Here is an 18,715-nt window from a genome sequence, read left to right as displayed (position 1 = left end):
AAATCGAATCGGTTCTGAATAAGATCTGGTTCTCGGTTCTCCTCAACCCTGAGTGCGTTCCGAGTCCACTCGAGTTAAAGGGATAGTTTGCCCAAAAATGAAAATTCTGTCATCATTTACTTACTCTCAAGTAGTTTCCAACCTGTATGAATTTATTTGTTCTGCTGAACACAAAGGAAGATATTTGGAAGAATGTCAGTAACCAAACAGATCTCGCCCCCCATTGACTACCATAGTAGGATTTTTTTTTACTTCTTTGTAAAAATATATTTGTATTTCTTCTTACTCTTTGTATTTCTTCTTCTTCTTACTTGTTCTTTTTTAGTGTTCTCTTTAATATTTTAGATTGTTATTTTTCTTCCGTCTGCGTGGTTTCTATTCGCGCACAGGCAAATTTCTTGTAGTCAACATCTTATAGGCTAATTTGACAAATAAACTTTTATTTTAATATAATCTTCTGTTTTAAAGTTTTCTCTCTAAATAAAATATAATGGATTTTCACACTTCAAGGTCATTTTTAGCCATAGTTAATGTATTCATGGGTTATTGTGTTTTAATATAAAACATCTTCCATATTCTAAAAGATTTACACCACAAAATTTTCTTTTTGTTTCTGCTTAAGAGAACCCCTAATTCACTTCCTGCCTGCCTGTGTACAATGGAGTCCATAATTTTCATCTAAACTGTTAGATGAAAAAAAGAAACCAAAATAAAACAAAACTTAAAGAGTTTATTTTTCATTTTCAGTTTGGACTTAAAAACAAACAAACAAAAAGTCAATTGCCATTTTTTTTTTTTTTTGTCTGTAGAAAGTTATAAAACACTGCAATAAATAAATAAAAACTCTTCTAGTTCATCATTAGAAATCTGCATCAAGAGTGAATTCACAGTCCATCATATTTGACATCACTCCAAGTCGCTGGTATTCGCCAACTCGCTTCTCAAAGAAATTAGTTTTTCCTTCCAATGAAATTGACTCCATGAAGTCGAAGGGGTTTTCTGACAGGTAAACCTTTTGAGACATAAATTATAAAGCACAGTTATATAAATATAAAGATTATGAGACATAAATCATAAAATCCTGATAAAATACTGACTTTTGGCAATCCTAAGTCTGTTAGCAACCGGTCAGCCACAAACTCAATGTACTGCTTCATGAGAGAACAGTTCATCCCGATCAAATTGACCGGTAAGGCTTCTGTGAGAAACTCCTTCAGGAAAGACAAGCAAAAACAGATGCAATTACATTCATGCCTGAAATAATGCATTCCACATACTGGAACACAGCAATGTGTGCTTACCTGTTCAATGCTCACAGCTTTTGTGATGATGTCTTTCACTCTGTCAGCAGAAGGTTTTTTCACCAAGTAGCTGTACATTAGACAGGCGAAATTACAGTGTAGACCCTGTGAAGTTTCAGATGCAGTGTGTAATCAACAATAGCCTTGATTACATCTTCACTGTTACCTCTATATCATTGATCCAGATAACACCTTGATCAAAACATGATCTAATTATTTTAGAGCCTCTACTGATAACATTATCATGTTTTGTTTTAACCTCATCTCTGCTGATGAGTTCATTGGAGTAGGTGAGTCCAGGCATCAGGCCTCTTTTCTTCAACCAGTAGATGGCAGCAAACGATCCAGAGAAGAAGATGCCTTCCACCGCAGCAAATGCTACTAATCGCTCTCCTAAAAATAAATGAATGAACAAACAGTGCTGTTGATCAAGTTTAATTATCAATATTGCAGTCTTATTTTAGGAAAAAAATATTTTTCCACACACCAAAAGATGAGTTTGTGTCAGAGATCCACTGTAAGGCCCAGTCTGCTTTCCGCCTTACACAAGGCATGGTCTGAATTGCATTAAACAAATAGTCCCTTTAGGAAGAAGAGATTTGGATTTAGAGAGGATCTTTACATTATATTAAAAGAGTAATAGTAATAATAATTATTATTATGATAATAATAATAACATAGCCCTGCATCTTGTGGAAAAAAACTGCTGATTTGAAAAAGAAATGGCGTAATATTACCTAATTTAATGATTAATTATATTTTTAAGCTAAAAAAATATAATTAAAAACTTTATATCACATACAGTTTTTTTTCCACAATGCACTTATCAAACTAACAAAAGCAGTCAAATGTCAAAAGTTTCAGTTTTAATAATGACACCAAGTAAAAAATATGTTCAAATACTTTTTTTTTCATGAAATCTGTCATTTTCTGTTTGGATGTAGTAGAAAACATTTGGCTCATGTTTGCATTTTTTTCTATCATTAGCCATAATTCTAACCCTGAAATCAGGATTAGGCATAAAATACTGTCATATATTTGAAAATCGACTGAGAATTCAGAGGAAGGTAGGAGTCTTTGTGGCAGTTTTTCTGGTGGTAAGAGATAATACAAGACTTCACCTTACAAATAGTGGTCGAAAGCAAAAAATGCTACAAAATGCACTTTGCATTTTGTGAAAAAGTGTGAAATCTTTGGACTCAGGACCCCAAAATGAGTAAGAAACAAGTATTGGATTTCATTCAAAAAATATTATGCAAGGCGGTGCGATTTATGTTGTTATGTTTGAAGTCACTAGTAGCCTATGTACAGTACAGTCCAAAAGTTTGGAACCACTAAGATTTTTAATGTTTTTAAAAGAAGTTTCGTCTGCTCACCAAGGATACATTTATTTAATTAAAAATACAGTAAAAAAACAGTAATATTGTGAAATATTATTACAATTTAAAATAACTGTGTACTATTTAAATATATTTGACAAAGTAATTTATTCCTGTGATGCAAAGCTGAATTTTCAGCATCGTTACTCCAGTCTTCAGTGTCACATGATCCTTCAGAAATCATTCTAATATGCTGATTTGCTGCTCAATAAACATTTATGATTATTTTCAATGTTGAAAACAGTTGTGTACTTTTTTTTTTTCAGGATTCCTTGATGAATAGAAAGTTCAAAAGAACAGCATTTATTTGAAATACAAAGCTTCTGTAACATTATACACTAACTCAAAAGTTTGGGGTCAGTAAGAATTTTTATTTTTATTTTTTTTAAAAGAAATTAAAGAAATGAATACTTTTATTCAGCAAGGATGCATTAAATCAATCAAAAGTGGCAGTAAAGACATTTATAATGTTACAAAAGATTAGATTTCAGATAAACACTGTTCTTTTGAACTTTCTATTCATCAAATAATCCTGAAAAAAATATATTGTACACAAATATTTTGTACAATTGTACACATTAAATGTTTCTTGAGCAGATGATCAGCATATTAGAATGATTTCTGAAGGATCATGTGACACTGAAGACTGGAGTAATGATGCTGAAAATTCAGCTTTGCATCACAGGAATAAATTACTTTGTGAAATATATTCAAATAGAAAACCGTTATTTTAAATTGTAATAATATTTCACAATATTACTGTTTTTACTGTATTTTTAATTAAATAAATGTAGCCTTGGTGAGCAGACGAAACTTCTTTTAAAAACATTATAAATCTTAGTGGTTCCAAACTTTTGGACTGTACTGAATGAACATTTATAATACAAGTTGTTTTTAAGACTATTATAATCTCCATCAAAGAAAACACAAGTAGAACAATCAATACCTTCATCTCTTATGTGTATAAGACGTGTTTTTGGGGCTAGAAGGTTTGCTCATAAACCACATAAGGAAAATGTTAGCAAAAACTGCTTAACTGAATCTTGCACCTGTCACCTGTAACTGACATTGTTAAAGCAGAAAAGTACACTTCATTTTCATCTCACCTCTCTTTCAGATCCCTTATGTAGGTGTTGATGAGCATGCTGTACATTTCGGAGTGCACATTCTCAATAAGGATTTGAAACCCGTAGAAGGATCGAGCCTCTGGGAGCTGCACCTCTTGACTGAACCTCTGCACCTGTGAGAAATAAAGACATTATGTTTATTTGGAAACATCTTTTTCTACTAATCATTTCATAACCAAATACACCAACATTTTATATTGGTTTCCATCATCTTAATGTAGGTTAGAAGGAGATGCACTTGCCAGGTTCTCATTGACTATTCCATCACTTGCTGCAAAGAAAGCCAGTACATGGGATATGAAGTGTTTCTCTTCAGACTTCAGGTTGTCCCAGTGAACCAAGTCCTTTGATAAATCCACCTATACAAAAATAATAATTCACCATCATGTCATTTCAAATGTGGCATTCTTACTTTATTGGACAGGTTTGAAACAATATGAGGAGGAGTAAAGGCTTGTTCACACCAAGTATGTTAACTAGCGTCCACATGCACAATAACATTTTATTGTATGTCTTTTGCCATTTTAAATGCTTAAGCTCTTTAAAACAGGGTGGATTCTGACCGGCTGTCAATGTATTTATTAAAACTGAAAAAAAGATTCTAATGATCTTGTTCCTCTGTGTCGTTATTGTTTTAGTTGTGGTGCGGACTTTCCTATTTTTTAAAAATTAGAATGATTATTAAAACTATATAGTTATTACGATATCATGACAAATCAGGTCCTCCCTCGAAACTGAGTCTCTATCAACTATTAGTTAATCATACTATGCACAAATTATATTAACTTAAAATATGTATAGCTTACTATATAGTGCATAATGAAACAAATTGAACGTAATTTCCTTCACTTGATAAACTGATAACTGAATAATAATAGGCTTTTTAGTGAATAACTGAACATCATTACATTCTTTTTATAACTGAAATATTTGGATATTTAACACTTAACATGTAATTATTACATTAAAGATGATTGTGAATACATGTAGGGTAACACGTGTATAAACTAAGCTATCAGGTTAAACAGGTATATGTATACTACGCTAGTACATAAGCTAACTTATACAGACATTAATGTTCATTAACGTAGTTCAAACAGCATTTATAACATAACATAATTTTCATAACATAATCATAACATAATTTTGTAGGAATTGTAATCAGGCGCTAAAGAGAGTACCTATTAAAAATAATTTGAGCCAATAGAGTACCTCAGAGATGACGTGTTTTTGTAGGCAAAACCCGGAAGCGAGTTAGCATTTTAGGACTTCCGGTTCCAACGCCCTAAAGTCTATGGGTTTTTTGAATGGGTTTTTGCTAAATCGCCTGAAATAAGGTCTGTGGTTAACAAAGCCTCTAAATATTTATATGTTTTGATCTATGACATAAAACACAACAGTTATAACCCGCTTGTGATTTTTTAAAACCTTTATTGTGTCTTAAAAACGGCGGTCGCTAACAAGTTGCTATAAGGGACTACTTCCTTTGGTGGTGACTTTAGATGTCATCATGACAAACGGGATATTTTGGACAGCATTTCTCATGAAAAAGTGGATAAGTATTCATACACAGCGCAGATCATAATCAGCAAGCATGTTTTTAAATAAAGTTTGAGGAAGCTTGGCGGTGGTGACGTTGATCCGCAACTATTGTGTGCTGTAGCCTACTGTTAGCTTTTTATATCTGACAACTTTATTTAGGTTTCAAAATGTATAATTGTTGTGTTCACTTGTAAATATTATCTTGATAGACAAAACGTGTAAGTGTCGTAACCCTTCGTTAAACACAGAGCTTATTTTTTTGCGATTTTCCAAAAGTCTATGGGAAAAATGCATAGGCTTTCGATCGAGGGAACCCGTGCGCCGCTAACTTGCAGGTTGGCCTACAAAAACACGTCATCTCTGAGCTACTCTATTTGTCACCAACTACAAACCAACCAACGCACAATAATATTTTGTTTATTATAAACGTGCACTGCAGTTTTAATGCTCAGGTAGATTCTGATTGGCTGTCAATGTTTTAATTGTTCATCAGCTGTAAAAATCATTCTAAAAGTCATTCTAACAATATTCCGTAAACCGGTCGTTATATCATTATAGCATTATAATTATGATAGAACGGGCCTTTAAATGACAATTTTTATTTTTGGGTGTACTATACCTTTAATACCTGTGTTTGTCCTATTATGATCGCATGTTAAGAGCAAATTCTTGGACTTATATGACAATAAACCCTTGCCCAAAAATAATCTTAATATTAAATTGATAATTCAAAAATAGTATTCACCTCCTCAACTGTCCAGAATGAAGCCTGAGCTTGTTTGTACATTTTCCAGATGTCTGGATACTGAATAGGGAAAATGACAAATCGCTTGGGGTTTGCTCTGAGGAGGGGCTCGTCTTCAATACTGCTTGGGTCAACTTCCTTGTGACCATTCTGCAGGAGAAACATAACTGTTAATATATGCGATTTAACTTATTCAGTGTTGTCTTATTACGTTATTAAAGTGCAAAGAAAACAGAGCGAGTCGACACACCAATGACGAATCTGCTTACGAAAAATTTAAATGGACAGTTTCACGTGGTGTTTTAAAGAATAACATTACAATTCTTAACTATATTTACATTTTAACGTATTAGAAAACAAATATCCAAATAATCATATATATAATTCACTGTATCCAGAACTTAACGTTACCACTTTTATCTTTAATTCAAATAGCTTTCGCGATTCGCAACACATAACACCGTTTTTATCTGAAACTGTCATTCACTTTCGATTTTTTATATTATTAACGCTATATATCGCTTTATTTATAAGGTTACTTTTCCCAGTGTGCGAGGCTCTTTGTTATGAGAGCTTACAGCCGCATACATAACCAGACAGGCAGATTCAACATTTATTCGAAGGCCGTAAAATCGTATTTAAATGCTGTATAATAAGTTTATTATTACCTGATATCCCGTAATGTCCGTCGGAGTGTTGCTTATACTGGAGTTCATGATTATAATCGTCTTTGGTCAGCAGCGGTGAAGCTGCGATCTCTTTACGTCGACTGCCATTGACAATTAGCGACTGAAGCAGAGCACAACACGTTTACAGCTCCTCCTCCACTGCTCCACTGTTTGCTTCTTACGCAAAGGTAAAATTACTGTAATAAGAAACCACCCGTCAGCTAGTTCAGTGGGAATAAAGTAAAACGTGTCGGTGTTGCCTCGTGTATTGCAGTTAAATGCTCTGTATATCTGTTTAGACAAAGTGATTACAAATACAGAACTTCTGCTCCTAACTAGGCCCAACATTGCAATATTACGTTTCCCGAAAAACTTACTAAAATGTAAAAAATTGGAAAAATCTTTAATTTCTACATCAGAGGCCTCCTAAAACAATATAAAAAAAATATAAAAAAATATATATTTTCTATATTTTAGTTTTACAGGGTTAAAGGATTAGTTCACTTTCAAATGAAAATTTCCTGATAATTCACTCACCCCCATGTCATCCAAGATGTTCATGTCCTTCTCTCTTCAGTCGAAAAGAAATTAAGGTTTTTGATGAAAACATTCCAGGATTTTTTTCCATATAGTGGACTTCAATGGAGCCCAAACGGTTGAAGGTCAAAATTACAGTTTCATTGCAGCTTCAAAGCGTGCAACACGATGCCAGACGTTCCTAGAGAAACCATTGCTCATTTTCTAAAAAAAGGTCACACAGGTCAACATTTGAACTAATTGTTATATACTTGCACTAGCATATTGTATATGAAGAGTTTGATTCCAAAACGCAAAAATTAATAACTGCAATTAATTTGAGTAAAAAGGTGTTTTCTCTACCAAGAAAGTGGCAAGACATAGCCTCACATAGCATATTTGTTTATAAAACCATTAAAAATTCAAATCTACATTTTGATTTTAAAAAGTTTATTATATAAACGTTTTATTTTTTCCCCAAAATGCAATAAACCCATGACACTTTTTTTTTTTCAAAATGCAATTAATCCATCAATATAAAAGTTATTTTTCAAATTGAAAATACACAACAAAGTAAGTTGATACACATATATGACTAAACTTTGCCAATATTGATATCTTATATACAGGCATTTGACTAAAAATACATTTAGCCGTCGCTCCCAAAATGTATTCAACGGGTCATCTTGTTAATGTTATGAATTATCTGTCATTACCGATTAAAGAGTATCTGGCGCCACCGCACGGTTAAATAAACACATTTGCCGAGTACATTGGTATTAAAGGTGCCCTAGAATTAAAAATTGAATTTATATTGGCATAGTTAAATAACAAGAGTTCAGTACATGGAAAAGACATACAGTGAGTCTCAAACTCCATTGTTTCCTCCTTCTTATATAAATCTCATTTGTTTAAAAGACCTCCGAAGAACAGGCGAATCTCAACATAACACCGACTGTTACGTAACAGTCGGGGTCATTAATATGTACGCCCCCAATATTTGCATATGCCAGCCCATGATAGAGGCATTACACAAGGGCAGAACGTCTGGATGTGCACTGCTGAATCATCAGACTAGGTAAGCAAGCAAGGACAATAGCGAAAAATGGCAGATGGAGCAATAATAACTGACATGATCCATGATATCATGATATTTTTAGTGATATTTGTAAACTGTCTTTCTAAATGTTTTGTTAACATGTTGCTAATGTACTGTTAAATGTGGTTAAAGTTACCATCGTTTCTTACTGTATTCACAGAGACAAGAGCCGTCGTTATTTTCATTATTAAACACTTGCAGTCTGTATAATTCATAAACATATCTTCATTCTTTATAAATCTCTCCAACAGTGTAGTGTTAGCCATTTAGCCACAGAGTATAGCCTCAAACTCATTCAATATCAAATCTAAACACCCAAATAAATACAATACATAATCTGATGTATGCATGCAGCAAGTATGAGGAACACTTTGTAAAGATCCATTTTGAGGGTTATATTAGCTGTGTGAACTTTGCTGTGATAGAGTTGAGAGCTCGGGAGGGGGTGGAGAGCGCGCAATTTAAAGGGGCCGCAACCTGAAATCGGCTCGTTTCAAATTATGCCCCAAAATAGGCAGTTAAAAGAATTAATAAAAAAAAATCTATGGGTTATTTTGAGCTGAAAATGTTTACAGTGGGTGGAATGGTGCGCTGTGATTGGTTGAGTGGATATATTGCGTTCTGCAGAAAAAGGATACTGGCGTTTGTCGCGTTTTGGAAAGAAAGGGAGAAAACATGACAGAACACGACAGATATCATGTTTTGCACAAAATTAATATGACTTTTCAATACCGACCAGATACAATACTGATTTTGGCGGAAACTCATTTTTTTTGCCGTTTATCGCGTTTTGGAACCAAACTCTTCATATGACAATTTAGTTCAAACTTTGACCTGAGGAGGGCAGTAATACACTTAGCAATGTCTACAGTGCCGGAATTCTAATAGAGAAGAAGAAGAAGAGAGCTGGTTCAAGATGAGCATTTATGGTTAAAACGTATCAATTTTTTTTTTTTTTAAGAGAATGAGTGATCGTTTCTCTAGATAAGGCCCTTATTTCTCGTCTGGGATCGCGTAGAATGCTTTGAAGCTGCAATTAAATTAATTTCTTTTCGACTGAAGAAAGAAAGACATGAAGATCTTGGATGACATGGGGGTGAGTAAATTATTAGGAATTTTTTTTTTTGAAAGTGAACTAATCACAATTTTTATTCACACATGATTTTTTTGCTTTCAAGATTAACCAACATTTCTATATTAAAATTCACTTTTTGAGAAAAAAAAGGACTCAAAAGTATTTGCTCAGAAATTTATTAAATTAATATTTTAATTACTTTTACAAGCACAATTTTACAGTCAAAAACAGGCAATGGTCCATTAGTGCCTTAGACAAAAGGTATATTTCATTACTAAGGTGTGTGATTTTATAAAACAGTGAGCTGTTATAATCAAACAGACACCATGCTAGACACACGAGGTATAACATGAAATTAAAATATACACCATTTGACTTTTCAATTTTGGATTGAGAACTAATGCCTTGCAGCATTTAATTTGATTGTGGTGAATCTTGTATTTTAGATGCAACTTGAGGTAAATGTGATCTCTAAGCAGGTTGTCAGCAGATTCATAACACCAGGCAGTCTTTCTAGTTTTATAAAATGTACAATAGGGAAAACAGAAGACCAATTTACATCTGCCTTCTACTAATAACCTGGCAGAAGGTTCAAAAACTTTTGAAGGGACACTGCAAATTACAGCACACTCAACCATAGAGCACTATGAAATATATAACAACCTTTGGAAATACTGTCACGTGACGCACCACATGTAATGACGAAACCATAGTTTGGCATGAGGAGAGAAGAGAAGCTCCCTACTTCTATAAAACCTTGGAAAACAAAAGGAGAGAGAACAAGGACAGACTGCTAAAACAATGAACGCTTGTTCACACACTGAGGGTCATGGCCGATTCGTGTAGAATCTAAACTCTATCATGATTTGAAACAAACACATCTTGTACAGACAACTCATTTACAAGACTGTCAGTAGGTCATCTATATATGTATACATAATAAAATTAAATTAGTTGTACATTTATGTAAACGGTGTTTGATTAAGAAACCCAAAATTTGGGTGCCATCTCCACAGTCATCCATTTTGTTGCATATGTTATTTTATATGGGTTTTCTGTCATTTTTAATAAAGAAAGTGAGCCTTTTGTAATTGTGAGAAACTGAGGTAACAATGTCAATCAATTTGTTTTGTCCAATAACATCAAGTCATTTTTTCTCCCCCACCAAAACCAATAGAATTTTTCCACCCATGGAATGTTGACTCTGCAAGCAATTCACATGCCCAGTGGATAGAGGACGGAGTCTGGCTCTGTTACAAGCCATACTGGACCAATGAGAGGTTTTTCATGGTGTCATCGAGAGAAATTCCAGCCTCTTGCATCTCAAACCTGGAGGAAAGAGGAAAAAGAAGCATGATATTTACTTTAAACAACCTTTAAAAATCACTCCTTAAACTTGGCAAAATGAAAGGGGATGACAAAAACAGTCTGCGAAAAGTACAAAAGGTTAAATGAAATGTGATCATAATTACCAGTCATCTGTGGAGATGGTGTAATACACAGGTGGTTGGTCTGTGTCACTGAGGGTTGCTGGGCCCTCCTGACCGCTCGCCCCCATGTTGTTGAAAACGAGCCAGTCCCCAACAGCGAGCTCAGGGAGCAGGCAATGCTCCACCACCTGGTCCAGCGGGTCACATGATGGACCCCACAAGCTGCTGGAGAACACAGGCCCATCTAGGGTGAGTGACATCTGAAAAACACAAAACATCCAGTTTAAAAACCTCAGGCGACTGGTACAAATATTGTTCATGTGTTCTGGTGCATGCATGTTATTTACCTTGTGGACAGAGGGTGTGGCGATGATATTTCCAAACAACTTCCCCATAAAAGACCCATAAACACCATCATTCATGTAATATACAAATTCTGGTACGTCGTTTGGGGTCAGCACATCTGAAAGTGCAAAAGACACATTTAGAATATAAGATAAGGCAGATGTATATAATGGCATACACAAAATATGATGAGGCTCACCATGTGTGCTGCTATGGAGATCCCGGCATACCACTTTTTTGCCAATAACATTGACAGCCAGGGTGAAGGAGGAAAACACGAAGAAATTTCCTGGTTCAGCAATGACGTTCACTCCAGATGCTGAGGGGAAATAGGCTTCCAGCAGGGGTCTGACGACCGAATGTACCTAATCAGACAGACATGAAAGAAAAGCTTAGTTACATCTACACTGGATGATATTCAAAAAAAGAAAAACAAATGAGATACATGCTGTACCTGTTTCAACTGAAACTCAGAACCACTGAATCCTCCTCCAATATCCAGGATGTTCATGTCAAAGCCTATTTCCTTCTGCAAAAACAAAGAAGACTCAGCACTCCAATAGTGGCATGAAATTAACTAATATATCTAACTTCAATTCTCTTATAAAATTTATTTAAAAACTGACCCCCATGTCAAAGATGCAGCGGGCGTCTGATAGTGCATGGGTGTATGCTTGGGGATCTCTGCAAGATGCTTGTACCTGGAACCTGCAAAAAAAACCTCCCACTTATAAAAACTCTTAAAAAGACAAATTAAGTCATAGCAGATTTATGGTGATCAAATCACTTACGTGACTCCAACCACATTTACACTCAACTCCTTGGCCATTTCCAGAAGATGTCTACAGGCCTTCAGGGAGCAACCAATGGTCACACTTGCCTCTTCCACTTGTGATTCAGTAGACACTTGAAGCAAAAGCCTGTTAAGACAAGAACAGTTCAGAATTTATAAAAAATAAATAAATGTGTGTATATATATATATGTGTGTGTGTGTGTGTGTGTGTATATATTATATATATGTATATTCCAAAGTTTGGGGTTGGTAAGATTTAATGTTTTTGAAAGAAGTCTCTTATTCTCACCAAGAATGCATTTATTTGATCAAAATTACAGTAAATTTTATTACAATTAGGGATGCTCGCATTGACCGTTTAACCGTTAACCGAAAGTAAGAATTTTAACCGATTAATACTATCAGTTAAACGATTTTTTTGTTTTTTTTGCTGCATGGTTAAAGAAAAATATGCTATATATATACATATATGCTTATTTGTTAACTCACCGGGCGTTTCACACGTGCCAGACATATTTCGCTAAGCAACAAGCAAAATGAAGCGAGCGAAAAGAAGTACTGACCATTTCCAAGCAATCGATCACAGCGTGCTAATGTTTTAGGACAGGTCGATGGTATATAAATCGTGGCCGAACGTTAGCGTTTGTCAATCAAGCAAAACCGTCCATTCAGAAACCGAGAAATTTGACACTTTAAGGTAAGAGGCTGATCTCTCAGATTGACGCGCGAGCTGGCTTGACTGAAGGATTTGTAGTTTATGGACTGTTTTGAGTTAAAAGCATTGATGGCATCAATAAAAGAGATATCTAAAAGCGAAACGAAAATTATTGCCTCGACCGGCGACACAGTGGGGAGGACGCACGAGAGGAGACCTGCGCGTTTAATTGGTATGTGTATGCTACTGTAATACTGCATAATACAAAGCTTATCAGTGGCATGCACTTTGATCACGAAAGTGAAAGTGCCTTTTGCGGTCGCATAGCGGTGCCCCCGCGTTCCCATTTCTCTCGATGTGAACCGTGAGCTCCAGTCCATTACAATTCAGGGCCATGGTATACTTCATTTCCCGCATTCCGCTTAGTCTCGTGCGCGAGCCTTTCAAAGAAACTCCTTTGCCCATGAGCGCGGAAAGACGCGTTCGGTATGCACATGTGCACCGTCCGCGGTCATAATAACAATCCTTGAGGTAGGCCTGCTATTTTTATTTGACGGAAAAAATGTCTAAAATACTGGTTGTTAAAAGCTTCAATGGATTCACCGTGTTTTTGTTTTGTCATCTTAATTTGTTAAACATTTAAGTGAAAAATATTTAGTGTAGGCCTATTTATTTTATGCCTTTATTTAAATTATTTTTTTCTGCTGTCAGAAACGCTGCAGGTGCGTGACAATTTGATAATGTGAATCCAGGTTCTGTTGTTTATCTGTTCTATGCTGCTGTTTGCATGTTAAAATAAACCCGTGGAAGACACAGACACTCGTCAATTGTATTTTTTATTTAATGTCATATTATATAGGCTATACAATATTATAATCTTATCAGTTAACGGTTAATAATCGGATAACGAGCGTCGGTTGTCGGTCGAGAAATTTAACCGAAATGAGCATCCCTAATTACAATTTAAAAGAACTGTTTTTCTATTTGAATTCATTTTAAAATGTTATTTATTTCTGTGACAGCAAAGCTGAATTTTCAGCAGCCATTACTCCAGTTTTCAGTAGGGCTGTCAAACTAGAATTCGAATTTTGAATACTCAAATTTATATTAAAAAAAAAAATAAAAATCCTCATTCGGATGCAAAAACGCTCCATTCAAATTTTAGGTGTGCATCAGGCATCCTTATCAGTGGCGCAGCTATGTTTCCATCCACCTATTTTTATTTACATTCTGGGATATCGAAAAAAACATTTTTTTTTTTTTTTTTAAACATGCTGGATGCAAACGGCAAGATGCACATAAAAAAAATTGTGCGCTCAATTGAGGCGGATAAATTTGAATTTTTTTATCCGATAAGAAGACCTGCGCAAAAACTATGATGGAAACACATTTACCAAATAAATCCCTTGATATGAAAAAAAAAAAAAAAAAAAACGCATGTGACTTTGTGACTTTGGCTCAACAGTGGATGTGATTGGATAACTGGACTAAGCAGCGGATCAGTTTCATTGCACAGCATCTCAAATGTTGTTTTAGTTATTCTGAAATGCCTGAGCTTTGTCATCAGAATTACTTGGTATAATGACCTCCCAGAAGTTTCTCACATGATTGCGTTCACAAACACCAGTATCCGAACGCAAGATAACATAACAGCGTTTATAAGCTCAATGCGGAGAAGATCTTCGTTACGTCAAAACCGCAGCCAAGCCCTGTTTTTCCATTGTTTTCTATGTAAACATGCACTAGATGAACATCTTTGTCCACTGCACTTTGTCCACTGCACTTCCACTTCTATGTAAAGTTAAAATTATTTCAACTTTTAAAAAATATGTTCCTCCCCCATTTCCACTGCATCTCATCTGCAACTCAAAAAAAATGTGTGATCAATGCTTCAGCTTTTTGTATTAAACTATGCATAAATACAAGATGCTGTTTTGTTCATAATCGTTTATGCAATTTACAAAATTCTATCTGATTTATAAAAGTTAGTTTAAACATTTTGCACTTTTTATTAGACAGTCATGTTTATTTATTTGCTTTGAATAAACAATTAATGCGTGCATTAATATTTTGTTCATTGCGCCCCTTGTGGCCTCAGCAAACAAGCCAAAAGCGTTTTCCAGTAACTGAAATTATGCCATCTAAATTTGAATATTAGTTGTTATAAGTGTAAAAAAAAAAATTCAGAATTTTGACAAATTCAGTGTCACATGATCCTTCAGAAATCATTCTAATATGCAGATTTGGTGCTCAAGAAACTTGCTTATTATTATCAATGTTAAAGAGTTGTGCTGAGTTTGTGAAAACTATGATATTTTTTTTTTTTTTTCCAGGATTCTTTGATGAATAGTGTTTAAAAGAACAGCATTTATTTGAGATATAAATCTTCTGAAACATTATAAATGTCTTTACTGTCACTTTATCCCCCAGTTTCACAGACAAGGCTTAAGCTAGTCCCAAACTAAAATGCATGTTTGAGAAACTTACACTGACAGATCTTAAAATATGTCAGTGCTATTGTTTTGTCTCAAGATGCGCACGAGTAATGTTTTTTTCTAGGGTATATTTATAAAAGATATTTAAAAAATTGAACTAAAGCTTAATCCTGGCTTAGGCTCTTTAGCCTAAGCCCTGTCTGTGAAACGGGCCTATATCAATTTAATGATCCTTGCTGAATAAAGCATTAATAAAAAAGAAATTACTGACCCCAAACTTTTGAACTGTAGTGTACACAGATAGGTTAAGGACTTACTTGGCCTCAGGATGGACACGGGCAATTTTGCGAAGCTCTGTCTCATTTTCACACACCAGATAGTTAATGCCGATCTTGGCAGCATGTTTAATGAGTGAGAGCTGCTTGCAAACTCCAGAGAGGATGATGTTTTCAGGAGGGACATCATGATGGAGTACCAATGTGGTTTCAGCCTAAAAAAAGTCAATACATTTCTATTAGATGGTGTGCCTCAAAAATCCAATGGGATGTTTCAAAATATATATTGAGAACTTTCTAATAGCTTCAAGTAAAATAAATAAAATGTTACCTTATTTGCACAGACAAAACCAACACCAAGTGCAGACAGGACTTCAATGACTACAGGGCTGCTGTTACAACAGACTGGGTAGAAGGGTCGAACTAGGGGCATAGTGGTCTTCCACAAAACATGCTGTCGCATTAGGGCCCCAAGGTCGGCCACAACAAATGCATTCTTTTCAGCCTGAGGAACAAAATCGGATCAAACAATGAAAAATACAGAAACAACACCGCTGTGTTCCATTTCTTTACTAAAACAGACAACATGTAGTTGGTGACCAATTTTCACCAGAACTTACCAGATTTTGTTCATAGACATGGTTGTCAATGACATCTTCAAGGGTCGTTCCTCCCTCAAGTAGTTCAATGAAGTAGTTTGGTGCATCAACGAATCCTTTCATCTCAACCGTATTCCGCAAATCCGACAATCATAGAGAGTTTACTGAGCCGCTGGGGTATTCTGGGTATGCAACAAACTGTTCAGGGGAAAACAAAACAGCATTTTTATAACAACAACTTGCATAACATACAAATAACATTACGTTTTCAATCAAAACTTTATGCCATGGCGTACAACTACAACACCCACCCACAGATTTCAAAACACAGTGGTTTATGAGGAAACTTTGAACAGGACGTTCAAAGTCATTCTAAGCTCATCATTAATCTAAATTTGCTTTCTACAACAGCCACTAGGCTAATAAGTACAGCAAGCAGGGATAACTAATCACATAGTTAGAGAAGGTATCACATGAGTCCATCTTTAGAGATGACGACAACACATAGGCTTTAAGAATGTGGCCTACAGGCAACTTTTTTTACTCAGACCCAATCAAAATAAATCCCTGAGGCTTTGAAGCACAATGGAGTATTTGATGGTATTACCAATGGATTTGTGCAGTATGAATGGGGACAAAGGTGTTACATATAAGGTAACAATAGTGTTATGTAAAACTACAGTTGGGTGAGTGCAGACACAGATTTATGTGCAATTAAATAAATCATGTTATTATGTAATTGTTTATAACCGGTACTTCAGGAGCAGGGTCTAATATTTAGGTACTCACATGGACAACGTGGGAGATGGTCCTCTCCCGCTATCAACTAGGATCCCAAGGCGGCTCAGCGTTGAAGTCGAACTGCTCGCGGTAGAGGGCCTCCCCTAGGCCTTCTGGGTAGCGCTTATACACTCGCAGAGAGAGTGGGGAGCCCTGTGGAGTCACAAAAACAGGTGTATAAATATTTTATTTACAAGAGCAGCTGATGGATGTAATAAACTGTTATATAAGAAATTTTTTTTTTAGCCGAACAGGTTAGAACATTTCTGAAATAACTCTTCACAGACACATAACCAGTTTTCTAATATAGGTGCATTATGCATTTTCATTATCACTTTATTTCTAGGCTATTATGTTTTTATCAAGTGACTACTTATTTACTGTTGTACTTTGTACTTGACCTGGGTAATCTGTTATGGTGTTCTCATTTTTAAGCATTAAACAACACTGTCTTATCTTCATCTTCCCTTATGGGATCAATAAATGAAGTAACTTGTTATCAGAGGTCATGGTGTTTGTTTTTTATGTGGACACCACTTTAACCCTATAAAGACTATTGTATCATATTTAATTCATGACTTTCTATGGCTAAAACTTTGCTGAAAAATCTGTTGTTTAATTGTTTCCTTACTAATTTGTAACTCTGCTAAGCATAATAAATACTAATCCACTAAGGCGTAGAAAGTTGTGGTAATATAGTGTTGTTATGGTATAATAAACATTGTGTAAGTGACTTGTGTTTGCATGAGGTAAAACAATAATAAACCAATACAAGTGTTTAAGGGAAACAAAATTTTAAACGCACATAACTAATGCTAGTATAATATATTTTGAGACCATATGTAAGAAAGTCATATCTGAAAAAACACGCTAAATTAATATATTTTAACGTGTAACACGCTCGTCATTCAATAACCTGATAGGACATGTCGTAAGCGCCTGGGTTTGGTCCACTGAACAGCTCACTAACTATTTACCCAACTAACGTTACACCCGTTATACTCCAACAACTAATGATTTATAACAATAAACACGTTTAATCCTTATAAATTTATCTGTGAGTTTAAATCAATTTCTCGTTGTCCTTCATGGAGCACTGCCGTTGCCCGTATAATAAGCGCGACTACAACCAACCGCCATGTTGTGTGTCACGGCTCTCACAGCAGACGGCGGATTTTTTCCGGGATGAAGACTAAAAACAACAACAAACGCTGTACTTACGTGAGATAACGGCCTGAATGATTTGGAAAATCGTCTTCTCTTTTTCGGCGGAATTTTTAAAGAGTGGTGGGGACACAAATAGAAGAAAGAAAAGAGGCTTTATGTGCCATATGCCTGGGTGAAGAGGGCTCGGCTGAACACGAGAGCGCTGCTGTCTATCTCAGGCAGAAATGGTTGGAGGTGGAAGAAGGCGGGCGGTTTGTTAGTGAACACGAGGAGGAGCGTAAGATCAGATCCTACTACAGCGAAGGCTTGGCTTATGAATATTACTTAGGGTACGTGACTGTCTCAGGACTGGTTGTTCTGGGGAGGAGTGTTTATGTTCCTTAAAAGTGCTCTATGTAAGTTTTTGACTGTACTTAAGCATAAAAATACCATATGTTTGCAGATATAAATAAACATGCTGAGTTCACATACTCGTTTCTCTGAAAACCATTGCTAAAGCTAGTTATTTTACTTTGAAATTTGCGTTCCGTGTCGGAATGTCTGTTTTTGTTTTGGTCTGTGCAAGACTGCACGATGGCAATTTACCCAATAGAAGGCGTTTCTCAATGTCAAGGAGGGATCCTCGGAAGCCAGAATTTCGAGGATGCTACGTCATCGACATCCGTCGAAGGACTGTTCCAATGTCGAGGATCCTCGGAATTTCAAACAAGGATTGAGTCCTTCGTTCGAAAAATATCTCATATACAGGAAAGGATGCATATGTGTAGACTTCGCACTCTTCGC

The 18,715-nt window shown here is 35.5% G+C and overlaps 2 protein-coding genes across 2 annotated transcripts; both read right to left on the bottom strand.

Annotated features, from left to right (window-relative positions):
- Nucleotides 1-786: 786 nt before the first annotated feature.
- Nucleotides 787-6,954, bottom strand: rrm2b (ribonucleotide reductase M2 b). The gene is made up of 9 exons (XM_067411162.1): nt 6,763-6,954; nt 6,095-6,244; nt 4,050-4,166; nt 3,787-3,920; nt 1,789-1,883; nt 1,561-1,694; nt 1,302-1,406; nt 1,098-1,211; nt 787-1,012 (listed from the first exon to the last, which is right to left on the bottom strand). Exons 1-9 carry the CDS (start codon nt 6,808-6,810, stop codon nt 860-862), a joined length of 1,050 nt encoding a protein of 349 aa, XP_067267263.1. The 5' UTR covers nt 6,811-6,954; the 3' UTR covers nt 787-859.
- A 2,658-nt stretch (nt 6,955-9,612) lies between these two features.
- On the bottom strand, nt 9,613-18,177 carry azin1b (antizyme inhibitor 1b). The gene is made up of 12 exons (XM_067411161.1): nt 17,987-18,177; nt 16,775-16,918; nt 16,007-16,183; nt 15,718-15,891; nt 15,429-15,601; nt 12,019-12,147; nt 11,854-11,935; nt 11,682-11,756; nt 11,427-11,592; nt 11,230-11,345; nt 10,925-11,142; nt 9,613-10,781 (listed from the first exon to the last, which is right to left on the bottom strand). Exons 3-12 carry the CDS (start codon nt 16,106-16,108, stop codon nt 10,706-10,708), a joined length of 1,311 nt encoding a protein of 436 aa, XP_067267262.1. The 5' UTR covers nt 16,109-16,183; nt 16,775-16,918; nt 17,987-18,177; the 3' UTR covers nt 9,613-10,705.
- Between the last annotated feature and the right edge of the window lie 538 nt (nt 18,178-18,715).

This window comes from Chanodichthys erythropterus, chromosome 15 (assembly GCF_024489055.1).
Source record: "Chanodichthys erythropterus isolate Z2021 chromosome 15, ASM2448905v1, whole genome shotgun sequence".
Classification (NCBI taxonomy): domain Eukaryota; kingdom Metazoa; phylum Chordata; class Actinopteri; order Cypriniformes; family Xenocyprididae; genus Chanodichthys; species Chanodichthys erythropterus.
The sequence above is the reverse complement of the archived record's forward strand: the minus strand, read 5'-3'. Positions and strand labels throughout refer to the sequence as shown.